At 49.5% G+C, this 24,099-nt stretch overlaps 1 protein-coding gene across 1 annotated transcript; it reads left to right on the forward strand.

The window, feature by feature from the left end:
• Nucleotides 1-4,347: 4,347 nt before the first annotated feature.
• LOC117892743 (protein espinas) lies at nt 4,348-23,960 on the forward strand. The gene is made up of 6 exons (XM_034799167.1): nt 4,348-5,109; nt 15,456-16,059; nt 16,957-17,070; nt 17,638-17,766; nt 21,531-21,734; nt 21,835-23,960. Exons 1-6 carry the CDS (start codon nt 4,595-4,597, stop codon nt 23,260-23,262), a joined length of 2,994 nt encoding a protein of 997 aa, XP_034655058.1. The 5' UTR covers nt 4,348-4,594; the 3' UTR covers nt 23,263-23,960.
• The last annotated feature ends 139 nt before the right edge of the window (nt 23,961-24,099 follow it).

Below are 24,099 nucleotides of genomic sequence, written 5' to 3' on the forward strand. Positions count from 1 at the left end.
CAGGGATGCCAGCAGTAAATTAAATTTAGCAGTTTGTATACATTTTTAAATGTAAGAGCATCTGTAGCATTTGTACTAACGATAACCATCATGGCAACATTTCTAATTATTTCGCAACTCAAAGATTTTGCTCATCTGCTGCTGACAGCAAAATGTTTGTCTAATGAAAAACACAAACCTCGTCGTAGTCCCCCGTGCGGAGGCGTGAAGAATCAACAGCAAATGGCAAAAGCAACGCGGCACGCATCAACTGGCGACATCGACAAGCAGGACGACGACGACTAGCAGGCTGGCAGGCAGCATCACGTGGCAACAACAATGCCATAAATAACAAAGGCAAATGTTGCAGCACACTCCTCTCATGGGGAGAAGCCGCTAGCTGCCAGGCAGGGCGACAGGTGCAGACGTGCGAGGGTGAGATTTTTGGGTGCAGGGCAGCAACAGTCGCAGGTCCCCCAGTTACAGTCCCAGTCCCAAGCCCAGAACCAATGACAAACAATTGTAGTCAAATAAGGGCGGGGTGGCAGCAAGAAAATATTTACCATCAAGTCGATTAACAAAAGGAAACCTTCTGACGCGCACTTTGAGCTTTTTTTCTCGCTCTCTCTCTCTTCTTTCTTTCTTTTGGTTGCTCTCATCCGCGGTTGGGTTTCATTTCCTCCGCTGTTGCTTCTCCTTTTTTTTCATTTTCCTTTTTTAATTAAAAATCAGTAAACTCCCCCTGCCATGCATCTCCTACCCTCCCTCCTGCGTAGCTCCTTCAACGCTCGACTGTCATCAGCGCCATTTGGTAAATCAACGTAATCATTGCATTGCGTCTCCCACCAACACTCGTCTTTCTCTCTCTCCCTCACTTCACTTCTCGTCTCTCTGCGCTCCTCTGTAGCTATTGTCTTTGGTTTTCATACAAAAATATTTTTCATAAATATTACGAAGCCTCCACGCTGCGCCCCTCAACGCAGGCAACACTTCAGACTTTTTGCCACATTTCCCCGCCAGCGACAACAATTCATAAGCAGCAGGAGCAGCACCAGCACCAGCAGTAGCAGCAGCAGGAGTGACAGCAGCAGTGTCGCGGCGGGGACGTCATCATTAGGGAAACATTTGCCGCCTACACAGCGCCTGTTCGAGTGTATGTGTGTGGCCTCTCCTGCTGCTTTCTCCCCTCTCTCCACCAGCTGCCTGCTCAGCGGTGCTTATTGTCTTAAGAGGAAGTCGGCAGGAGGAACTGCCGCTGAGATTGGCAAGCGGATTGGGGGTACGCATCTCATATAAATGTTGCTCCCTCTTGTTGTTGCTCGTGCGGATGTAATGAAAGAATTGCATGGAGGGGCTTACAGTGGTTGAAAAGTGAAACGCAACGATGAAAAGTTAAAGCAGAATGCAATTTTTGATGGGTAGAAGAAGGTAGAAGCTCAAACACGGGCACATGCTTTTGTGCGTTTGTGTGCACAGACAACAGAAACCAAGTCAAAAACGTTTCTTGCTGCTCTGCCGATGCGCGCAGCCGATCAAAGTTCTTTCTCTGCCGCTGCGGCGGTTCTCGAAGCCACATGAAGCGTTTACGCTGTGCGTGCGCTGACTGCGCTGCCCGAAATCTTTTTCTACGACGCTGCCGTTCGCTGGTAAAAATAGAAAAGGAGAATCTCTGCTTAGCTCTCCCTATCTAGTTTTTACTGGCTTAATTTCGCGTTGCTTTCCACTGTACCACCTTCACCGTTGAGCGCGCAATTGCAGCTTTACTCGTTTCACGTTCTGTTCTGTTCCGTTCGTCCGCCCCATTCGAGTGCTTACGCCTCCTGCTTTCTCCCTCTCCGATTCCCTTTCCCTTTGCACACTCGCCTTATTACGGGTAAGACACAGTACGGAGTGTCTGTGTGTGTGTTTGTCGTTGTATTTTCCTATATATTTTTGCAATTTTTCACTTTACGACTTTCTCGCTCGCGTTGTTTATGCAAATGGGCGGGAAATTCTATTTGAATTTAGTTGAAAGGAATTATGATAACGCGATTGTCAGCGGCAGCCTTGATTTTATTTTTATAACGTTCACTGCCTCCATCCCATTCTTCCTGCCTTCGCACACTCTCAAATTGTTGTCATGGTCCCGTCCCGCTGTGCTGCAGTTATGATTATGACAGGGCGCCATGTTGGAAAAAATAAATACAAATAACAACTACAACAAGCTGGCCCCCCGACGCAGAGACACCCACCCCCAATCCAATCCAATCCAACCAGACACGTGCTGCGTACAAGCCGCACAACAGTTTTTTGTTACAGTTGTTTTTTGCTGCTGCTCGCTCTCTCTCGCTCTTTTTTACAAAGTGTAAATTGTTTTAATACTTTTTAGTGCTTTATGGCGCCATCTTGCAGCGCGTAGTGGCGTCAGCTGTACCGAAACACTTTCCTCCCAGTCGCAGTCTTTTCTGAGTCCTTGCAACTTTCATCTAACACGTGTACGCTGTGGCGTGGCGCGTTCAAATCTCAACTTTTACGACCTCTGGGGGTTCCCGTTGTTTTACTAGAGTTACTAGAGTTCTACGTGGGTTTTGCTGCGCTGACTTTTACCTGTTGGCTACAGAGTGGACAGTGGAGTGTGGCGTGTAGTCCTGCCGCGTCCTGCACCTTCTCCTGGCAGCTGCCAACTACATTCGCTGACATTTGTACAGCTCTGCGTGTCGCACTTTTAATCAAAATTGTTTCATGAATTGTTTCAGTTGTTTCAACTGTCAAATAAACTTTTGATGCCGGCATCTCGTGGCAATTAAAATACTTTTGGCACTTCGCTTTGTTTGTCTTGTAGCCATTTTCTTTTCTACCGTTTGCCGTTTTCCATCTTCCATTTGCCGTTTCATGTTTAATGTTTGCTGTCGTTCTCTCAATTAGTTGCAACACTTTTTGGCCACTCTTCACTCGTATCCTCCTATGTTTGACTTGCGAAAATGCGGAAAATTAATTTATTTGTTTTTCGTCTCTCATTACAGTTGGCCAGAAAACAATTTGTTGTACGGCAGCGCGCTGCAAAATGGCCAAGCAATCGGGAAAGTTCTAAAAGTAAGTTGGAAAAGTTTGTTTATGTTCGCTCTCGCTTGATAAATGTTTTAAAATGTAATTAGTTGTGGGGCAAAATAGTTCAAGTTGCTGCAAAGTTGGGCTACAATTTGCAATAATATTACTAATTAAATTGCTGGGTTAAAAAATCAGCAAATAATTCCCTAAACACCCTTTTTGATTGAACAATTTCCTTGCGCTCTTTTATGGCCCACCTCTGGCTCTTTTCACTTAACCAAGCAGCATAATGACTGGCTGTATGGCCGCCTGCTAATGTGGCAACAAAACGCCCAATGGCCATTCAGTTCCGCTTAGGCTTGCACCCTCCTGCGGCTGTCCGCTGTCCGGTTGCTGCTTGAAATGGGTCAATCACTAAACGGCCTGAAATGTGTCAAATGGCCTGAAGACAACTAAACAATCAACGAGAACAGGCAGGCAACCAGTAGCTGCCGCTGCAACTCAGAAATCTGCCACTTCCAAGGGGCCGAGGCTCCGCCAGAATGCGCTCAAACCACACCACGAAATGCGCTCAAAAGTTGACTCAAAGCAGGTACCTGTCCGCCGCCTGCACTTGCTGTAAGCAAAAGAGAGAGCGAGCGAGGGAGAGCGTGGTTTGTGGTGGTGGTTTTTGTTTGTGGTGTGTTTTGGTTCGTGGTGAGTTTGACCTGCATCAACCTCGCCAGCGCCGAGGCCCGGTTCTGCGCGCGGCCGTCAGCAACTTTCTACGCGAGCGCCCCAAAGCCGCCAAAGCGATCTTCAATCTTCAGTTTATTCCACGGCCTCCAAGCGAGCGGTTCGTCTGCGTGTTTTTTTCCATATTTTCCGATTGATATCGGGCTACGCGACTGGCACGTAATTGGAGCAAGCGGATTGCCCGTTAATTGCTGGCGACACTAATTGTTGTTGCGCTTTCCGCTTAAGGTGTGTTCCCGCGTACGGTTAATGTGTCAATTGATTGATTTGCTGCGTGATTGACGCGTGCCTCCCCCCTGGAAAAATGATACCCAAACTCTCGAAGAAACGCTGGTGGAAGATCTGCCTGCCGCAGGCGCATCAAGATCAGTCCAAGAACTATCGCGAGATAGTCATGGCCAGCGAGTGCGCCTCGGTGCTGGCCAACACAGTGTCCAGCGGCAGCACCGCCACCACGGAGAGCAGCGGCAGTCCCAGCGACAGTCTGTCCAAGAGCTCCCAGGCGGAGCTGCCGAGCAAACTGTTTCCGCGGAACATGCCCAGCATTCGCAGGAGTCGCCGTCGGGGTGTGTCCGCAGAGAGGGAGCGGGAGAAAGCCGAAGCCGTGCAGCCGCAGCAGCAGCAGCAGAGCACGCAGCAGTCGCGTCTGTCCACAGTGACGAAGCTTTCGCCGAGGAAGCCGCCGAAGGCCAGCTGCTCGAAGAACCGCGCAGCCACCACCCCCGCCGCCACAGCCAAGTGCGTGGTGAAGTCCGCGGTGCGAACGAAGACCAAACCGAAGCCAAAGCTCACGCTGGCGCCCTACGAGATAGCGCTGGAGCTGCCCAATGAGTCGCCGGCCGCCAGCCTGGCCATGGGCGTGGCCCAGAGTCACTCGCAGCAGGCGAGCAGCCTGCAGAAGCTGCCAACCTGCGACGAGCAATTCCACTCCTCGGGCATCTCCTGCAACGGCGAGACCGACGACGATGTGGAGGTGGCCATGCTAACGGGCAGCCTGAGCGCCGCGCAGTTGTCCAGGCTGCAGCAGGGACAGCAGCCAGTGGCCAGCCGCTCCTTGGCGCTGTCCCTGCCGGTCAGTGATTTGCGCAATTTGAATCTGTGCAGAAATCGCAACGCCCTCTGGCTGCACAACAAGGACACGGAGCAGCTAATCAAAGCGGACCGCAAGGATGCGTTTTGTTACTTCAATCGGGCCATTGCCGATGATATACAGCTAAGCGATATTGAAGAACAATTGGCCAGATTTGATGGCCACTCAAAGAGGCCGCAACAGGCACAGGCACAGGCACAGCCGCCAGCGACAGCAACAGCTACAGTCAGAGTCATGGGAGTAGGAGCGCCAGCGGCAGCGGCAGCGGCAGCCAAAATGTAAGTTTTCCTTTTGGCCATAACTCTTGCCGATAAGCGGTGACGGTGACGAGGAGCGGGGTTGGGGTTCCCCGCTTTAAACTAATTTGAAATCCATTTGATGAGCTTTACATTTTTCGGTTTTAAGAGGCCATCAAACTGGGATCTGGGATCTGGGATTGGAGAGTGGAAACCACTTTATGAGCCAATTTAATGGCTGCTTAATAGCTTTATGGCTTTATATGCGTCGAGTTCTGAGCCACAGTCGCTGGCCTTTGTTTCCAATAACTGCGGCAATATGTGTGCTTGCTGGCTCAAACAATCAAATAATTTGGGTGGAAAATGCAGGAATTGAGGCTGTCAGGGGAGGAGTTTCGGTTTGCCGTTTAAATATTAATTAGAGTTAAAACTCAACATCAAAATTGATTGTTTAAAACGCACGAAAAGCTGTTAAATTTCTGGCGCAAAATCTGTCCATAAAGGCAACTCGCAGAGTGGAAACTGAGACTTCCTTGGGGCATTCTTTGACTCCCTCCAAGTCGTCTCAGTTTCAATTGTGTTGAAAGTAAAGCCTCGGCGGATCATGCCGCGACAGTCAGCGATCTTTGCAGCTATAATCCCACCTAAGCGGCTCTGTCAGCTCTCGGGGAGACGCTCGGGCGACTCTTTGGTGCCCGCTAAGAAGGTGTTATTAATGCCCAACTATTTGCAAAACTGACACCGAAAAGTTATTTATCAAGTTGCCAAGCAGCACGTGCGCTGGCAGGCTCCAACTCCTTCTGCTCCTCCTGCTCCTCCTGCTCCTTGCATCTTTGTCAAGTTTTGTTAACTGGCAAATGAATTGCACTCCGGCTAAGTGGCAACAGCCGCTGGGCCCTTCGGGCTTTGCCTTAAACAAAGTTGGCACAACTTCAGGTCCAGTGGGCACAGCCCCCTCACTGCCCCCTGTCACATTGTGTTTGTGCCCGAAAGGACAACGGCAACGGGCACGGATGCCCCGCGCACTCATAAATTCCATGTGTCGTCTCCGTAAATTGAGTTCTCTTCTCCTGCCGCATGACTGAGTGCCCTTCGAAGGTTGGGCTTTGCTTTGGGGTATCTTTGGTATCTTGCAGATCTTTTACTTGGCTGGCTGCTGCATTTGCATTTGCATCGCTGCTGTGTTCCATAAATCTGCGCAAACTGTTAATTAGATTTGCGAAAGTTGAACCACTTTGGTCATAAAAATATTGATGGAAAGTGTGTGCCGCATATCTTGGCTGTGTGTAATCGGAGACGCCTCCAGTGAGGCGGCCCTTGCCTCCCCACACACGAGCCATTAGCAATCAGTTGGGGCTATTAAATTTCCAGTTTAAATAAACCAAAATCAATATTGACTGGCGGCTACTTAAAGCGTAATTAAGCGCGCAGGCAGGCCAGGCCCAGGGCCCAAGAACACTTTGCATAGGCCCCAAGTCGGTCCCTTCCTCGCTCTCCCCCCCTTTGGCTGCGCACAATGAAATAAATAAATAGGCGGCTCTGTCGGCATTGGCATTGGCGGCCTTCTCTTTGCTCTCGGGCCAGTTGGCTGCCGGCTAATTGAAGCTGGCAAAAAGCAGACACGGGTGGTCCTCGGCTCCAGCCTCATGGCTTATCGTTTTACGATTTGCTTTGATTTCCAAATGAGCTACGCATTTGATTTTAATTGCATTCGATGTGCAGGCCAGACCCTCTTTTGCCCCTGACATATGGCATTTTAATTGAAATGGCAAAAAGAAAGGAGGCAGCGAGAGGGTTGCAGTGTGTAAGCCAAGTTTAACTGATTTGCAGACATATCAAGCAACGCCTCCTAAAATATTGCCTTCTGCAGCTGCCTTCTCCACTCTCTCTCCACATGAAATATTTTCTAATTAATTTTTGCACGGGCCGGGGCGTATGGAGGCATTTCTCTGGCTGTCAGCACACAAGAAAGCAATCAAAAAGCTGCCAGAAGACTCCGCCACAAAGCAGTGACACAATCTTCGAGGCAAAAGAATTATTTATATAACCGAAGAGACAAAGGGAACTGCTTTTATACATGAGGAGATGTCTCAGCATTGTCTCAGCGCTGTCAGAACTACGCGTAAACTTTTTATTATTGAATCAACAGCCAATCGGGCACCCATAAAACGCATTAACAAAACACAGAAATTGACAAGGCAAGGGATGGGGAGAGGGCAGACAGAGGGCAGACAGACAAGTTGATTGATTTTGTTCCAAGTTTGAAGGAAATTCAATTTAAAAGACAAAGAAAAAGGGAGAAAATTTGTGCTTATATAAAGTAAAATCGAAAACCGCAAATAAAATTAGCCTATGGTTGGGGCAGCCGCAAATTGAAGGGCGTTGCTGTGGCAGCTTATTATATTTCCTGTTGCTGCCACACGGCTGAATGGCGATTATCTTGCGCTGGATCCCAGGCATACATTGTGCGAGTGGCAGCAATTTAGTGGCCATAAGTCAGAGACGAAGCTGGAGTAGGAGGTGGAGGTGCAGGTGAAGGCTGCGGCTGTGGCCAGAGGTCGCTTGTGGCTGACTCGCTCGCTGGTTGAGCGTTCTAACCAGTTTAATTTTTTCGTAATTTATGTTTAATTGAAAATTGGATGGAGCGTAGCAGCCGCATGTAATTAATTTAATGGCCATCGTTTTGTACATTAAATAGAAGGTGGGCAGCCAGACAGACAGACAGACAGACAGAGAGAGAAACATGCCCTCTCATGGCGAACCCCCCGCAACCCGCTGGCAGAGCCAAAGTCCGAGCGTGTTTTGCCCAAACAATTACCTAAAAATACGCGTGTAATTGCAGAGCTCCCACACACACCACACCACACCACACCACAGCGAATTTTGTTTGTCATTGGTCAGAAAAGCAAATTTTAGAAATTGCCATCAATCAGAGTCGGGCGTCGGAATTAAACACAGAATCAAATGTAAATTTAGCAAACTGGCACAAATGTCGCTCCATACGGCAGCTTTGGGTTTCTTTGAGAAAGTGTTGGCTCGCCCGCACAGCTCTCTGTCAAGTTGATAGTCGTGATATGTTCGTGTAATAATTTAGCCACTCGAGAAGCGGCGAGTCGAGAGCCGCGCTGAGAGGGCCGCAAATTAATTTACACTCAGTCGTAGTGGCAGGAGAAAGCCAGTGCCAAATGCATTTGGATTTGGTTATTCATGGCCCAATCCTCGATAGCAATTTAGCTAAGAAAACACGTGTTGCCCCGCCACCTACGGCAGCGCATGCACAGAGCAGAGAGCGCAGACGGCAGAGCGCAGGCGGCAGAGCGCAGATCACAGTTCGGTTAGGCGTGCAGAGAGAATGGGGGAACGGGAGAGCAGAGCTGCATAGGAACGGCAGACCGGCAGAGGAGCGGCAGAACGGCAGACCGGCAGAGGAACGGCAGACCGACAGAGGAACGGCAGACAGAGAGAGCGTGGGGTCAAGTCAAACACAATCGTCAGCATCAATCGCCAAGCTGAAGCCGAAGCCAAACCGAAGCGAAGCAGCGCGAAGTCATTCCCATATTGTAAGTGCCGACGCCTACGCGACTCGCGATTTGCGACGCGTTAATGAGACGCCGCTGGGCCGCATTGCTGCGGTGCCCTAGCAATTCCACTTGATAAATTGGAGCCCGAAGTGAAGTCACTGCCACTTGCGAACGCCTCTAACGGTTCTGAGCTGCTCTAACAAGATCCTGTTCGCAGACTTGGCAAAGTCTCCCCATTCAGGCTTCATTAGCAGTTCTCTCAGCAGTGTGTACTCTTAAATAGTAAAAGTTGGGGCTCGGCTCTAACATTTTCGCTCTCGAGTGCACAGCAGCAGAAACGGGAACGGGACTGCTGCTTGGCCTGGGACTGGGACTGGGACTGGGTGTCTTGGCTTCCTGGTTGCACCCAAATGCATTAGTCTAATGCGCGCTGCACTGCTTTGGGTCTGCTCCGAGAGTCTATCCATCTGTCCGGCTGCTGTGTCAAGACACTTGGACACTCGGGCCAAACATTTGATGACTTAATTGCGCATTTTAGCAGATACACATGAATGCAGGCAGCCGCAAGGCTTTGGCTCTGCACTGCGAGAAGGCAGCAAAATGGGAAATGAATGCCAGTCACTGTCCACTCTAGTTTCTGGGATAATGGAACTAGTTCGAAGTAGCCTCTAAATATGCGGGCATTTGGTTATCTTTATGTTTGTACATTTGCATCAGCATTTTATTTACATTTTTGGGCGCTTAAAGTTTAATTTGTGCCACGATGCTGAGTGGTTTTCGGGAGACTGAATGCTTCCTCTGCTCTGTGCAGCTTTCTTTCACTCATTTCGCTCAGTGTGGCCTTGTGTCTTGTTGTCTAAGGAGCTTCTCCCGTGAGGCAACACACAAACAACTTTATTTTGACAGGCGGCGATTAGACGACGACGAGGATGCTGCCTAGCCTAGCAGCCTCTTCCCTCAGCTCTGTCCCCACCAACTGGCACCCTCTCTGTACTCTGTACTCAGTACTCTGGCTCTTGCCTGCCCCTTTTGTTAATTGAAATGTTGTTGTTGTTGTTGCTGTTGTTTCAAATGCAGATGGAGACGCTGCTGCTGCTGCTGCTGATTCCGATGTTTGTTTGTCTGCAACGTCAGATTGCCTGTCCGTCAGCTGCTCGTTGTTGCTTTTGTCAGTTGTCATGTTCTGAGCGGGGACCTACACGATTTTGACATTGGCATGGCAATGGCCATTACAGTTACAGTTAGCAACGTCCGTCCCCCTCTCTGTCTGCTCATCTTTGAATGTATCGCTGTGCATCCATGCGCTTGAGTTTGAGTCATGTAGTAGGAAGTCTTGGCGGCTGATCAAACGCCATGTTCCCCCTCATGTCCGTAATCCTTTTACGCCTCAATGGCATTCCAATTGCAAATGCGAAATGCAAAATGGAATATTGAAAGTGGAACGAGTGCAGTTACAGTTAGAGCTGCAGTTGCGTGCGTGCGAGGAGCTTTTGTGTGGGAAAGTATCACTTGGCACTCTCCACACTCCACACTCCACACTCTCCATAGGCCATCATTAATTATAAAGCCAAACATCCTTTTTGGGCTGTGAACTGTTCTTGCTCTGCTTGCCGAAGCACAAACCAAAATAGTCATAGTTGGTTGCACAGCGACCAACCCCTGGCCATCATTTGTTGCACTCCGAGTCATGGTCAGGTGAATGCAGCGTAGAAAAAGGAGGAGTAGGAGTATGGGGAAGAGGAGAACTGCAACCGCAAGAACGTCGAACCAATACCCTCCCCTGAGTATTGTGTTTAAGTTGTACATTATTTTTCGGTAATTGCTTTTTGGCTCTCCTGAAACTAGATTCCCACGTTCCAACAGGTGAAACCAGTCACTACCCGCCACTGCCCACCTGTTGGCCACAGACACATCCATATAACCATCCATCCATCCATCCATTCCATTGGGGAGAAGCTCTCTTCTCTTCTCCTCTGTTTTGTTTTGGAACTCTGCTCGCGTTTCATGGTTCGATGGATTTACTTGGCGCTGTCATACGAGAACAGACAATAAATTTTACAGCAACATTTTCTTGGCGTTTGCTTTTTGAGTTGTTCTTGTTCTCGGGCTCCGCTTTGTTCTCCTCCGATTTCACCGAGTTTCTACGAAAAACAGACTTTGGCCGTTTCCATTATTTTGGTTTGGGCTGTAACGCACTTTAATTTAATCAACTTATTGTCCGTGTCTCTGTATCTCTCTCTCTGTGCCTATTCTTCATCTTCAATTCCCAAACATAATCTTTGCTTTGATGTGCCTTAATTTGATGTGCCGGAGCTGTAGAGAGAGCAATTACATTTATCATCAGCTTCAATCATCAGCCCCGTCCCAACTCCCATCATCATTAAGTGGAGTACATCAAATTAGAGAAGATATTTAATTTATGTCTCTAAGAACTGTGGGAGCACACCGGCAGCCCAGGAATTCACAGCTAACAAAGTGTAGGAACTGCTGGGAACGGAACGAGTGCAGCGACACAAAGTTAGGAAATTCCGATTAGAAATGGATATTCAGCGATGCCAAGCGACTTTCTACGCTTGCATAACACAAAACTATTTTTGTTAATAACAATTATCCCGCAGCTAATTTGAACAGAGAAATCAATAAAACAGAGAGAGATAAAGACTTGGCCATCAACTTGAACTAATGAAGCACGAAACGAGTTGGCTAAAACGCGCATTTAAGTTTAAAGAAAATTCCCCAAAACACAAAAGAGCAAACCAAGTGGCCGGGCGATGAGTAGAAAACGAAGAGAAGAGAGCAGCGAAGAGCAGAGAGCAGTGGAAGCAAAGAGAATTCACGAGCACAAAACGAAATGAATTACAGAAGAGGAACAACATTTTGCATAAATTAGAACGAGCCATGCAACATGAAAATCGCTGAAACGTGTCTAAAGCTGTTGACAGCGGGACAAGGGGGGGAACAGACTGTGGGGCACAGGGGGCACGGGGCATGCGGCAGTGGCAGTCTGCATAAAATTAAGCAAAAGCTGTTAATGACGGAACGCGAATCAGCTCAAGCAACACAGACACACACCGCACCGCACCACTCGACTTGACTCGACTTGAGTGGAGTTGGTTTCACATGCCACATGCAACATGCAACATTCAACAGCCAGTGTGGGCTGTGGGCCTGTGCACTGGCTGCTCCTGCCGCTGCCGCTGCTGCTTGTGGCCTCTGCGATTAATTATGCATTTTAGTTGATGCTGAAGCTGAAGCTGAAGCAGCTGAGATGCTGAAGCTGTGATGCTCCTCGCTGCGGCGAACCCACCGAATAGATCCAGTGTAGACCCAAAGACGAAGTCGCAGAGAGCTTATCACTAGCCTGGTCTAACGGTAACACCGCACTAAATCACTACGCGGTACTTAAAGAGGCGTTGCAGCAGGCAGCACACTCGTCGATAAAGAGAGGAGGGTTCTGCGAGAGAGAGAGAGAGAGCGCGCAAGAGTGGAACTTGCGCAACGGGCCTAACTGGCTGGCTGTCTACCTGCCCATTGCGCAGCAGCGGCAGCAGCAGCACCCGAACCCAAACTCTTGTCGAATCTCCCGTAGCCGAGCAGCCGAAACGAACCCAACACCCAAGCAAAGCCAAGCAAAGCCAAGCCAAAGTCAAGCCGTGTGGACAAGCACACAAAAATGTGTTCATGTTCATACGAAAAGCCCATAAAGAAAAAGAAGAAGCCGATGCATAAAAACGTTGAGCGACAGCAACACGTGCAATATATGACGCGATTGCATGTACGGACATTTTTTTGTGGCTGTTTATGTTCGCAGAGCGAAGTTTCGGGTTGCGGCGCGCTGCTCGCTGCTCGCCTCGCGTTTTCGTGGCCTTTGTTCGTGTGTGACGTAAATGCAGTCAAAAGCGACCGTTTAACCCGAAAGTCAAACTGGGAGGCAGAGAATGCATAGCAATATTTCGTTATTTGAGTGGCTCCAGACAATGGAGAACACGCAACAAGGTCACGAGTTGGGGGGGCCATTGAACGAAACTGATTTCATAATGCCTGGGTCCGAGCCACGCCCCAGTGCGCTGGGGATTTCCTTTTGGGATGCGTGATACAGATCAGAGATCTAGACACAGATCGTGTGCTAGCCAGGGGGATAATCAAGCATTAGTAGGCCTAATGCCAGCCCGCATCGGCGTTTATCTCTTGGGCCAATTGTGAAAGTAATTTGGTGCGGATTGGCCTCGCAACAGATCCTGCACACAAAAGTCTTTTCAATTATTACGAATTGCATGTTACGTATTAATTTCGTTTCGTTGTTGCTTCAATTGCAGGCCATTCCCTGGCTCTGTCTGTGGCTGTGTCGTAGTGCAGTTTGAATTTTTCTCAGAACCAAAGGAGAGGCTCCCAAACGAGTTTCCAGTGGGGTGGGGTGTGTGTGCCTAAATGATTTTGAACCAGTTACGTGTTGCTGCTGTTCCTGATCCAGGCTCTGGTTGTGTTGTTTTTCTGGGGAAATTGCGTGTCTAAAATTTAATGAAATCGTGGAAATACGAGTCCCGCAGTCCGCAGTCCGCAGTCCGAGTGTTTGTGGTAACATCGTGAAGCGCATAGAAATGCAATCGATGCCATGGTGTTGTAGATAATTGAGATATTATTAGCTCACTGTGGCATGGTTTTCTGGCATTTCCAACTGAGGCAAAACGTGCTGAAATTGCGAAATTATTTGTTAATGAGCGGAGCATAGGATTGGGATTGGGATTGAGGATTGAGACTGAAGCTGTTGCAATCAGAAATTGTGCAGAGATCGTAGATATGTGGCGGAGATCTGCTGCTTTGAAATTGTTAATGTTATGGCAAGCCCTCGAGAGATTTCCGAGATAAGATTTGCCGGCACTCCAAAATTGCATTTGTATTTTTGCTCTATTGGCACACCGCAAAATCTACCCCTGGCGCATTTAATTAATCAAATAAATTTCGTACAAAAAAAATACCACACATAAGCTATGTACCGTAAAAATACCGACAAGTAAGTCCCAAAAGAGTCTTCAAGCGCTGCTCCCCGAAGACCCGAAACCTGCTCTTTGGAATGGAGTACGATTTCTCAGGCCCAATTCCACCATTCCGCCGCCATGCGATTTAAGTGTCAAACAGTTTTATTTTAATTATGCTGAGATGTGCGCAACGGGGCGACAGGCCATCAAGGAAATGACAGACATCAAACCAAATAAACTCAAACCAAAATCTTCTTAACCCAAATTTATGTATATGTCCAGAGCGGCTGAAGCCATAGTTGGTCATGCCACAACCAGTGCCACAACCAATTGCCAGTGGCATGCAACATGTGTGTGTTTGTCTGTATTTTGCGCCTTTTTGCCGAATTGGCTTTAATGCTGAAAATGCATGCACAGCCGTCGGAAAGAAAAACCAATAGAAAACCGTCAACAGGTTTTTTTTCGCTGTCGTTTCGTGTCTGTCGCTGGTTGAAAAGAGAAAACCATCTAAGCCGCTGCTGACCAACCATATTTGGCAGCTGGATTTGGCTGCGGATTTGTGTGTCTTTGATTTGAATTGATCTGAGCCACGGCCTGCCCCTGCCCCTGCCCTGGCGCTTGGCCACTGTTTAGTTTTGCTTGTCCGCTATCCAAAGTCGATCAGCGGCGCGCCACAATTCATTCACTGACAGATTATGCCTTGACTTTTGTTTGGACAATCGCAGCGAATGGATCGGTTTAGAAAGTACCACACATACCCTGTGATCGATCAACATTTTGGCACTGAAACTGCCACTGCCCTGGCCTTGCCTACGACCCAGAGAGAGCAGCAACAAAAAAACAAATACAAATTTGCATTGAGACGAGCCGCAGCAAAACTTTCTCCCACAGACTGTGATCTGTGAACCATATGTAAGGTGTTAATGGCTCCTGGTCATCCATCAGTTTTTTTGTACCTTCACTTTCTGCGTAGGCTCTGTGGGATTCGCTTCGTTAGCTGAAGGTTGTCTCATGGTCTCTCCCTCTGATTGTGACGAGCTGCGATGGGCTGGATGTCTTTCATTTGCATAAATTTGCAGCAAATGTGAATAAATCGCTGGCCGGGGGCCCCCTGCGGCTGCTGCTGCTAGCTTCTCACGTTGATTAGTTAATACAAAGTTGGCAGCGCCTAATGGCCAACAGCTGGCCGGGCTGGGGTATTCATGCTCCAAAAACGTTTCGACACAAATGTAAAAACGTTTTTTGTGAATGAAACTCAGTTTCATATTTCACATGCAAGCAGCACTCGACATTTGTTGTTTAATTACAAAATAAAACAAAAACAGGAAAAGACACACAGAAAAATAAGAGAAAAACGACACGGAATTAAAGCTGCAACATGACCAAGCCTCTCTCTGTGTGTGTGTGTGTGTGCCACATGTGTGTGCTGGAATTTGTGCTTGGCTGCATAATCGCGCAGCGTGCCACAAATCGAGTGAAAGTACAGCACAGAAAGCGGCAGCAGAAGACTTTTATGACTTTGCACGAAGAGTCCGGCACAGTCCGGTGCGGCCGCAATTTGGGGAAGACTTGAGGACTTATCGCCACGCATGCGCAGCAGCTGCAGCATGCCACACCGGACATAATTGCAGTCAAAACTCATTAGAAATGCCTGCAGGAACTCTCCGACCAGAATGGGATTTTTCGACTAATTGCAAACAGACAGAAGATGCAGCTGGTGCTGGAGGAATGATTTAGCTTTAACGACGGGGGAAATAAGTTGCCGGTTAACTGGTGAAGGTTTAATGCCACTTTATGGTGCAAGATTCAGTCGCAATAAAAACACCAAAAGTGAGAGTGGGGCAGCCACAGTCCTTACCTCCTTATATTAATTTCTCTTTCTCTTTTGCAGCACTCAAACCGGCCAGCAAGTACTCTGCAAATACAAGCCCACGCCCGCACCTCGCTCGAGTGGCAAGCAACAGTGCAACATGAAACAGTCGGGGCAGGGGCAAACACTGCCCAGCAGCAGCTACTACACACAAACGGAGAGCGAGTTGCTGCAGATTGAGGCAGGCGGCACAGGGCTGACATTTGTGGCACATCGCCACAGCGAGCTGGCGGCCAGCAGCAGCTCCCAGCTGCAGCTGCAGCAGGCATCGCTGAGCAGCAATGTGGCATCCACGGCCACGTCCAGCAACCTCGATGTGCCCTCAGCCGGCAGCAGTGGCAGCGGCAGTCACTTTGTGTCGCCCCTCCAGCGACGCCACTGCCAGCCGCCCAGTCATCTGCCACTGAACTCGGTGGCTTCGCCGCTGCGCACGGCCGCCAGCTACAAGACGGCAGCCACAGCAGCGGCTGTTGGAGCGAATCCAGTGGCTGCCGCCGGACACCCCGGCTACCATCACAGCCATCACCAGCAACTGGACTTTCAGCGCAACTCGCAGTCGGACGATGACAGCGGCTGTGCCCTGGAGGAGTACACATGGGTGCCGCCGGGTCTGCGGCCAGATCAGGTAAGGGCGTGCCTCCAGCAAGGGGGCGTATCTACTATATAGCATCATTATCGCCTATCGATTTGTTGCCACTAATTAAGTGAAATTACCCGAAGGCCACCCGCTGGCAACTTTTGCTTTCGTTTCGATTTTTCCACGCTGCTCCAAAATCCAGTTCAAAGTCGAGCCAAAGCCGCGGCCGCGACTGCAGATGGTGGCTGTGCACGTTTAAGGAAATCGTTTTGGTGAAACAACTTTAATTATCGCTCCCAAATCGCCATCTGTATCTGTATCGATTGGAAAAAGCGAAAGCGTTTTGTAATTAAATTGCTGCATGCTGCATTTGGCAGCAATTAAAGCGGGAAAGCATGTCGATATCGCCCAGCTGCTGGCATTACATAAGAGCGCCCCCTGGGAAAAGTGCACCCAAAAGCAATGTTTCGATTGCCTCGCTTGTCGCGGCTTTCCCATGACAATTTGTGTCTCCATTTGCACCGAAATTCCACTGTTCCACTGTGCCGTTCCACTATTAGTGCGTTTGCATGCAAAGAGAACATAGAAGAAATCAAAAACGTTTCTTGCTTCTCTGCCGCTGCGCGCTGCCGATCATTTGTACACAGCGCCATGCGAATTTCGTTACTCTGCTGCGCTGCTGCGCTTACATGAAGTTCGTTTCTCTGCCGCTGCGCGCACACGAAGTTCTTTCTCTGCCACTGCAGCGCTTCTCTCTCCATAAGCCGAAGCCACGCGAAGCTTTTACGCTCAGCGTGTGCCGACTGCGCTGCCCGAGATCGTTTGCTATGCAAAAAGCACACAACGCTGCCGATCTCTGATTTAAGTTATAATTTGTTTACTTTAAAAATCACCACTTGATGCCACCATAAAACTGACTTGATTATCGCTCTCCCTACTCCACAGGTTCGCTTGTACTTCAGTCAACTGCCCGACGACAAGGTGCCCTACGTCAACAGTCCCGGCGAGAAGTATCGCGTGAAACAATTGCTGCACCAGCTGCCGCCGCAAGATAACGAAGTGAGTATTAGCCCAAAAAAGTGGAGAGTGGAGTGTGGAGATGGCCACAGAAACAAAAGGAAAATGCACTTAGCAGCGCAGGCAGCTCGTAAAAAATTGAGAGAAAAGCGAACGAAAAACAGTAGAGGAAAACTTTTGAAAGGTTCTTGGAAGTTTTTAAGATATCGATGACAAGTGAGCAAAAAGTGACCAAAACAAATCGATTAAAATGTGCTGAAAGAGAAGGAAGGAAAATAAACAAAAGAAAATCTTTAAGAAGTGAAAAATATTATTTAAAAAATAAACAAAATGTTCAATGAAAAAGAAGGCAACTCCCTTCCAAATATAAATCATAAATATTCCCGGCCTTCAGCGACAGTATCCCATTATCAAGATTTGCGACGAGATTTATAATTACCTCTCCGGTTGCTTCATAGAAAGAAACTTCTCGTAAAGAAAGTCCTTCATGAGATTAAAAAACTTGTCAGTTGCTGCTGCCTCTTGCTGCCTTTTGAGTTTGCCGTAATTAAAATCCGTGAATACAACAACAAACTTTTCTTTTGGTCTCTTTCGACGTGTCTGTTGCAGGTGCGCTATTGCCACTCGCTGAGCGACGAGGAGCGCAAGGAGCTGCGCATCTTCTCGGCCCAGCGGAAGCGGGAGGCTCTCGGCCGCGGTGCCGTCCGGCTGCTGTCCGACGAGCGACCCTGCAAGGGGGTAAGTTTGAAAAACAATTTTTTTCTACCCCCAACCCCATTTAATTGTTGCAAAAATTTGCATTTTATTATGAACAAAAAGTGCGCGAAGACGGGAGCGGCAGTCGTTTCGATTTCATTTCAGTGTCGGGTCTGGGCCTGGGCCTGGGCGAAGTTTTCCAACAGAAATTCTGGCTGCCTGTCATGAATGGCTGGCCCGAGCGGAGGGTTGGGTGCAAAAATCTGACAATGGCTGGCGCAAAACAATGAGCTCGAGTTGGAGTCGAGGAAGGGGACGGTGTTGCAGCAACTTTCAAACGTCTCGAAATAAAAGATGACAAAAAGATTTCATTAAGTACACTTTTGGCAGGCGGCAAAGGGAAGTCCCCCAACCGACTGAAAACTGAAAACAGAAAATGAAAAAAATGAAAATGAAAAACGTTGTTGCAGCAACAATTGCAGTGGCAGTGGGGACTCCGCTTCTTGCCGCTGACAACATAAAGGCTAAGAGAGTCAGCTTTGGTTTGGGGCCGCAAAAAAAAGTGAATGGAGTTGCCTGCCAAAGACGCAATGAAATGGCATTAACGTGGCACAATGGCAGTGGCAGTAAACCAAGGAGAAGTGGCAAGACTATCCTTGCTGCAGAAATTTGCATTGTTATTAGCTGACAGGCGGCAGGAGGACACAACGCTCTCTCTCTCCCCTCTCACCCCTTTCGCGGTGCGTGCCACAAGTTCAACTTCCAAATTCAACTTCAAGTTGGACACAGTGGGGACTGGGCTTGGGTTGGGCCGCGGCTCCTGGCAGCTCGATTTTATTGTGCACACATTCGCCACTCGTAAAACTTATTAAAAACTTTATGCCGCATGTTGGGTCGGGTCGTGTTTGTCTGCTACGTGCTGGCTGTGTGGGTGAAGAGAGAACTGAGGACTGGCTGTGGCTGCGTGAGATTTTATTCGGTTTCGGTTCAAATTGGCAGACAAGTTCCGTTTATTATGGACCAGGACCCTTGCACTTACACCGCCTGCCCCGCCAGCTTGCGGCTGCAGTTCATTAGCCAACGCCAGAAATAATCAGTGCGAAGTTTTATAGGGAGAAGCGGAAGGAGATACGGGAGAATCCTTTGCAAAACTTCAAGTTCAACTCAAATCTTTCTTCATTTTGCACAACTTTAAACTAAATAAAGGGACTGAGATTAACTTTAAAAAGGATTCAAAATCCAAGCCCCTGCCCGAGGATAAAAGTGCTTAAAATTCACAGACCATAACCGACTTGCTAAACGGACAGCAGACCTTGGACGTTGGGTCCCAGACCCTGTTGCCCATTCAATCGAATGGAAAGCGTGAAAAGCATGAGGGAAATTATGAGCGTGAATTTATGAAAACGTTCAATGATCCCGAAAGGGATGGCAGGCAGTTGCGCAGTCAGGCGTAAAGGAGCCACACAAAACGTGTCTCTCAACGGGCAAACTGCTTGACAGATTTTCCACACGAACGACAGGCAGGCAGGCAGGCAGCACATCCAGCGGAAGTCTGCAATTTTGACAAGGATGTGACACTAAAGGTCGTCCCTGGCAACAATGAAATAATTACAAGAAAAGGCAGCACTCAGGCCAGAGAGACTTTATGAGACTCTCAGCAGCAGCAGCCAAACTGCTGCCAAAATGGAGAAGCAAAATGTACGAAAATAAAGTAAGGGAAAAGAAAAGGTGGAAAGCTAAAGCTGACTGGCTGCTAAGCGAAAAGTTTATGTACTGAAAAGGGCATGATAACGAGCGTCATTAATAATTTGAGTTGCCGTTTGCCGGGGCAGGACTTTGGCTCAGGCAATTGGGAGGGTTGGGCAGGGACTGCGACTGCGACTGCGACTGGTACCGGAACTGCGCAGGAAATTGTCTGCCAGTCTGTCCCTCCGCTGTGCAGGTTTGTCGCTCAAAGTTGTATTAATCCAGACACGAAATGGGTTAGCAAGGACACAGGGTCAGCGTTCGGGTTCAGGCTAGGTGCCAGCCAGCACCGCCAGCAACAATTTGTCAATAGCATAATTGTCTGTCGTCTGTCGTCTGTCCCTGCTCCTGCTCCTGCCCTGCAGCAAACAGCCAACCGGGATTAATTGGATTGATAAGATAAATGAACAGCGATTGCTGCCATTTACATGACATTCCACCCGCACTCGGCGGAGTCTCTCTCGATGAAAAATGTCATTTTAAGTGCAGGGATTTTGGCCGAGACAAAAACTAATCAATGGCAGGAACAGGGATGTGGCCGCTAAAACTTTTCCACTCTCAGCTCACCGCAGCAACTACTTGAAGCACTTTGTGGGGGGTTGACAAAAGTTTTTTCTGCAGCGTTTCTTGCGGTTTGGCAGCGACAAGCGACAAGCGACTCGAGATGCGTCATTAGCCAGGCCAAGGGCTGGCCCCGTGCAAATTAAAGTGCGTGGCGCTGCCTCATTTGTATGCCACTTTCGCTGCGTTGGCTGTGCACGATAAATTCTTTGGAGTTGGCAAACAATTAACGACGCATGCAGTGCGCTGGCCACTTACATAGCGGGCGGAAATTATCAACCCTGTAGAGAGTACAGTTCGGCGCCCCAAAGCTTTCGCCCTGTCAATGCTTAATGGCTTGCAAAAGTAAATGCTGATTGCGGGGGTGTGGGTGTGGGTGTGGGGGGGCGCTGAGGTTTAATAGCCTGGAAAGTTAAGGAACCAAAGCAGCGAAGATGGAGCGACGGCAGACGGCAGACAGGAGCGCTGACTGCTGCCTGGGCGCCTCTTGCGGCTGCTCTTTGCGGTCGCGTTGGGTAATTTGCCTGCCGCCAGCAGAGAGCAATCTCTGAGCAAAGGTCTGGAAGGGAATGGGCGCGTAAATTGGCAAAGATTCGCAGCTCTCAGGGCCTGCATGTGCTGCCAGGTGGGGGGGGGTCATACATCAATGCAGTGGCGCTAATTGCTTTTTGTGGGGGCAGAAAATAGAGGGGTGCTGGATAGAAGCTTCAAGAATCAGCGTTTAAAGTCAGAATCACTCACAAATTTAATATCTGTCCAGGAATTTAGTAGCTCTCCTCCCACTAAATATCTTTTCTTAGGAAACTCAATTAGGATCCAGGGCATAAAAGCGTCACCAAAGCCCCTTTTGCCCCTTTTCTGCGTCCCGAAATGAGTTCATTATGCGAACGCGTTTAAATTTAACGAGTCTCGAGGTTCGGAGTCATTAAAAGCGTAGCTTCCTGCTACCAGCAGCAGAGTTTTCAAAAATGTACCCGCTTAAAGTGCCGCCTTAGCCACCAGGGAGCACTTGGTGTGTAGGGGTGGTGGCGAGGCCGACACGGGCACATGGCCGGCAGCTATTTTTGCATGATTTCCGGATGGAAGCAGCAAAAAACCACACCGAGAGAGGGAGAGGCAAAGGCAGAGATGAAGAGACAGAAACAGAAACAGAGCCAGGGACAGCGACAGCGACAGCGACAGAGCCAGGCACTCGGCTCCTGTTTCAGTTTCTGTTTCTGCCGTTTCCGTGTCGGTGTCCGTGTCCCTGCTTGGGGCACTTTTGAGGCGTGGGCGTGGGGCGTGTGGCGCACTGAGCTTAAGCGTTTTATTACCGTTATTTAGCATTTATAGACGCTTAAATATTTTCGCCCAAACAGCAGCCAGACGCTGCAGATTTGTATCGCTCGAAGAACTTTAAGCATATTTCTCTTATTTATGCGATTCAGCCTCACCCGCTCTCTCCCGCTCACAATTGCGTTCACTTTGCTCACTCTCTTTATCTCTTTTTGTGCTTGCAGTGCGAAGACTCTCTATCGGGCGGCGACATTGTGGTCTTTGCTCAGCGTTTGGGCGCTCAACTGTGCTGGCATCCGGGCTGCTTTGTGTGCAGCGTGTGCAAGGAGCTGCTGGTGGACTTGATCTACTTTCAGCGGGATGGGAATCTCTACTGCGGTCGCCATCACGCCGAGACACAAAAGCCGCGCTGCTCGGCATGCGATGAGGTGAGTGAAAAAGCTCCTTACCGTTCCCTCCCCCCTTCCAACGTACATGGTTCTCTCAATATTAACTCTCTCTCTCTATGTTCTGCTTTGCTCTTTGCAGATCATCTTCTCCGACGAGTGCACTGAGGCGGAGGGTCGCACGTGGCACATGAAGCACTTTGCGTGCCAGGAGTGCGAGCATCAGTTGGGCGGGCAGCGGTACATCATGCGGGAGGGGAAGCCCTACTGCCTGGGCTGCTTCGACACGATGTTCGCGGAGTACTGCGACTACTGCGGGGAGGTGATTGGCGTGGATCAGGGCCAGATGAGCCACGACGGCCAGCACTGGCATGCGACGGATCAGTGCTTCAGCTGCTGCACGTGCCGCTGCTCGCTGCTGGGGCGACCGTTTCTGCCGCGGCGCGGCACCATCTACTGCTCGATCGCGTGCAGCAAGGGCGAGCCGCCGACGCCGTCGGACACGAGCTCCGGGCCACAGCTGCGGCCCACACATCGCGCCTCCACCTCCAGTCAAATTGCGCGCTCGCCACGACGCAGCGGAGAGCGGGACAGGGAGCGGGAGTCCGCGCGGAAGGGCAACCATGGACATGGGCATCCGGCCAAGGGCACGGGCAGCGCGGGCGATCTGCTGGAGCGGCAGGAGCGCAAACGTATGGAGGCAGCGGCCGGCGTGGCCGATTTGCTGCTGGGCGGTGGAGTGCCAGGCATGCCACGGCCCGCCCATCCGCCGCCTATCGACCTCACCGAGCTGGGGATCAGCCTGGACAACATTTGTGCGGGCGACAAGTCCATCTTTGGGGACAGCCAGCTGACCTCCTCCATGCCGGACATGCTGCTGTCGAAGGCGGAGGACTCGCACAGCTACCAGAGCATCGACAAGATCAACCTGAACTCGCCGAGCAACTCCGATCTGACGCAGAGCACCCAGGAGCTGGCCAACGAGCTGGAGCTGGACAACGAGCCGGTGCGAGAGCTGCCACATGACGGGGATGGCTACGAGCAGCTCTTTGCCAACAATCGCAGCACGAAGGAGGAGGAAGACGGCGAGCAGCTGGACAATCGACCGCCGCTGAAGGAGGTGCGCTTCCACAGCGTCCAGGACACCATGTCGCGCTCCAAGAGCTACACGGACAACTCCAACGCGCGCCGGCGGCGACGACGTCGCAACCAGTCGCGCAGCTCCTCGGAGATGCAGATCAACCAAACGAATCTGCGACTGCACAACGCACAGAACCAGCCGCCCCACGGCGCCCACAATCTGCTGAACAATCTGGACAACTGCGATGTGGCGAGCATCTGCTCGACGTGTTCCTCCAGCTCCTCCAGCGACATGGACGACTACGTCTACCGCCTGCCCGCACGCAAGCACTACGGAGGCGTCCGCGTGGCCTACGTGCCCAACGATGCCCTCGCCTACGAGCGCAAGAAGAAGCTGGCCCAGGACCCAGCGCTGGCAGCAGCTGCCGCGAACGCTGTCAACGGTGTGCCGGGCATCATGCACGAGAGCAAGAACTGCACAATATCATGACCACCTCCCATACTGCCACCGCCGCCCTTCAACCTGAGCAGCTACTACATTCTGGACACCATACTGGAGGAGCAGCAGAGCCTGATGCTGCCGGAGAAGAAGCCCGGCTGCCTGCGTCGCGTGTGGAATTTCTTTGGACTGGGCAGGCAGCGGCTACAGCACAGCAGCAATGGAAGGCTGTACAGCGTCTAGGCGGGGATAGGACTGGGGATTGTAAATAACATATCGAAATGTATTATACACAGACGAGACATATGACATCATCGAGGAGGAGTGAAGTGAAACCTTGTACAAAGTTAAAACCTATATCATATTTTGCATTTACATAAACCTATCTAAACATTATATACAGTCTAGGCATTATCATAACTAATTAGGTATTCTAGTGTTAGATCTAAGACGATCCAGAGACCACAATCAACGAACAATAAACTTCAACGAATAAAAATCCACTCGAAATGGCCAACGAAAGAATCTCCCCCGAAAAGAGTGAAAGTCCAAAAGAGAACTCGACAAAAAGCAAAACAGAAATCTTCCAATAACCAAATTTTTACAACATTTGCAGTTTCCAATTTTAAGCTGAAGAATTCTTTTGTTTTGTTTGCCAAAATGTGTTTTTGTTTTATGTAATTTGGCAGCTTTCACCCGAGGCAGCCAGCGTGAAAGGGAAACTATTATGTAAAACTCTTCATGTCCAGAATACTAAAACGTCTTCAAGCGAAAGTTTTGTTGGAGCAAATGAATCATACGATAAGGTCCATCATTTTGTGTCGGTTATTCGTCTAAGCTACGCTAATGCTATATCAACATTCAATTGAAATTCAACAAATGTGTATG

This window comes from Drosophila subobscura, chromosome E (assembly GCF_008121235.1).
Source record: "Drosophila subobscura isolate 14011-0131.10 chromosome E, UCBerk_Dsub_1.0, whole genome shotgun sequence".
Classification (NCBI taxonomy): domain Eukaryota; kingdom Metazoa; phylum Arthropoda; class Insecta; order Diptera; family Drosophilidae; genus Drosophila; species Drosophila subobscura.

What these genes read in the sequence shown, in the direction of transcription:
- LOC117892743 (XM_034799167.1), top strand. Translation starts at nt 4,595, where the DNA reads ATGGGCGTGGCCCAGAGTCACTCGCAGCAGGCGAGCAGCCTGCAGAAG. An exon ending in GCGGCAGCGGCAGCCAAAAT is followed by an intron (nt 5,110 to 15,455) that starts GTAAGTTTTCCT and finishes TCTCTTTTGCAG; the next exon opens with CACTCAAACCGGCCAGCAAG. An exon ending in TGCCGCCGCAAGATAACGAA is followed by an intron (nt 17,071 to 17,637) that starts GTGAGTATTAGC and finishes TGTCTGTTGCAG; the next exon opens with GTGCGCTATTGCCACTCGCT.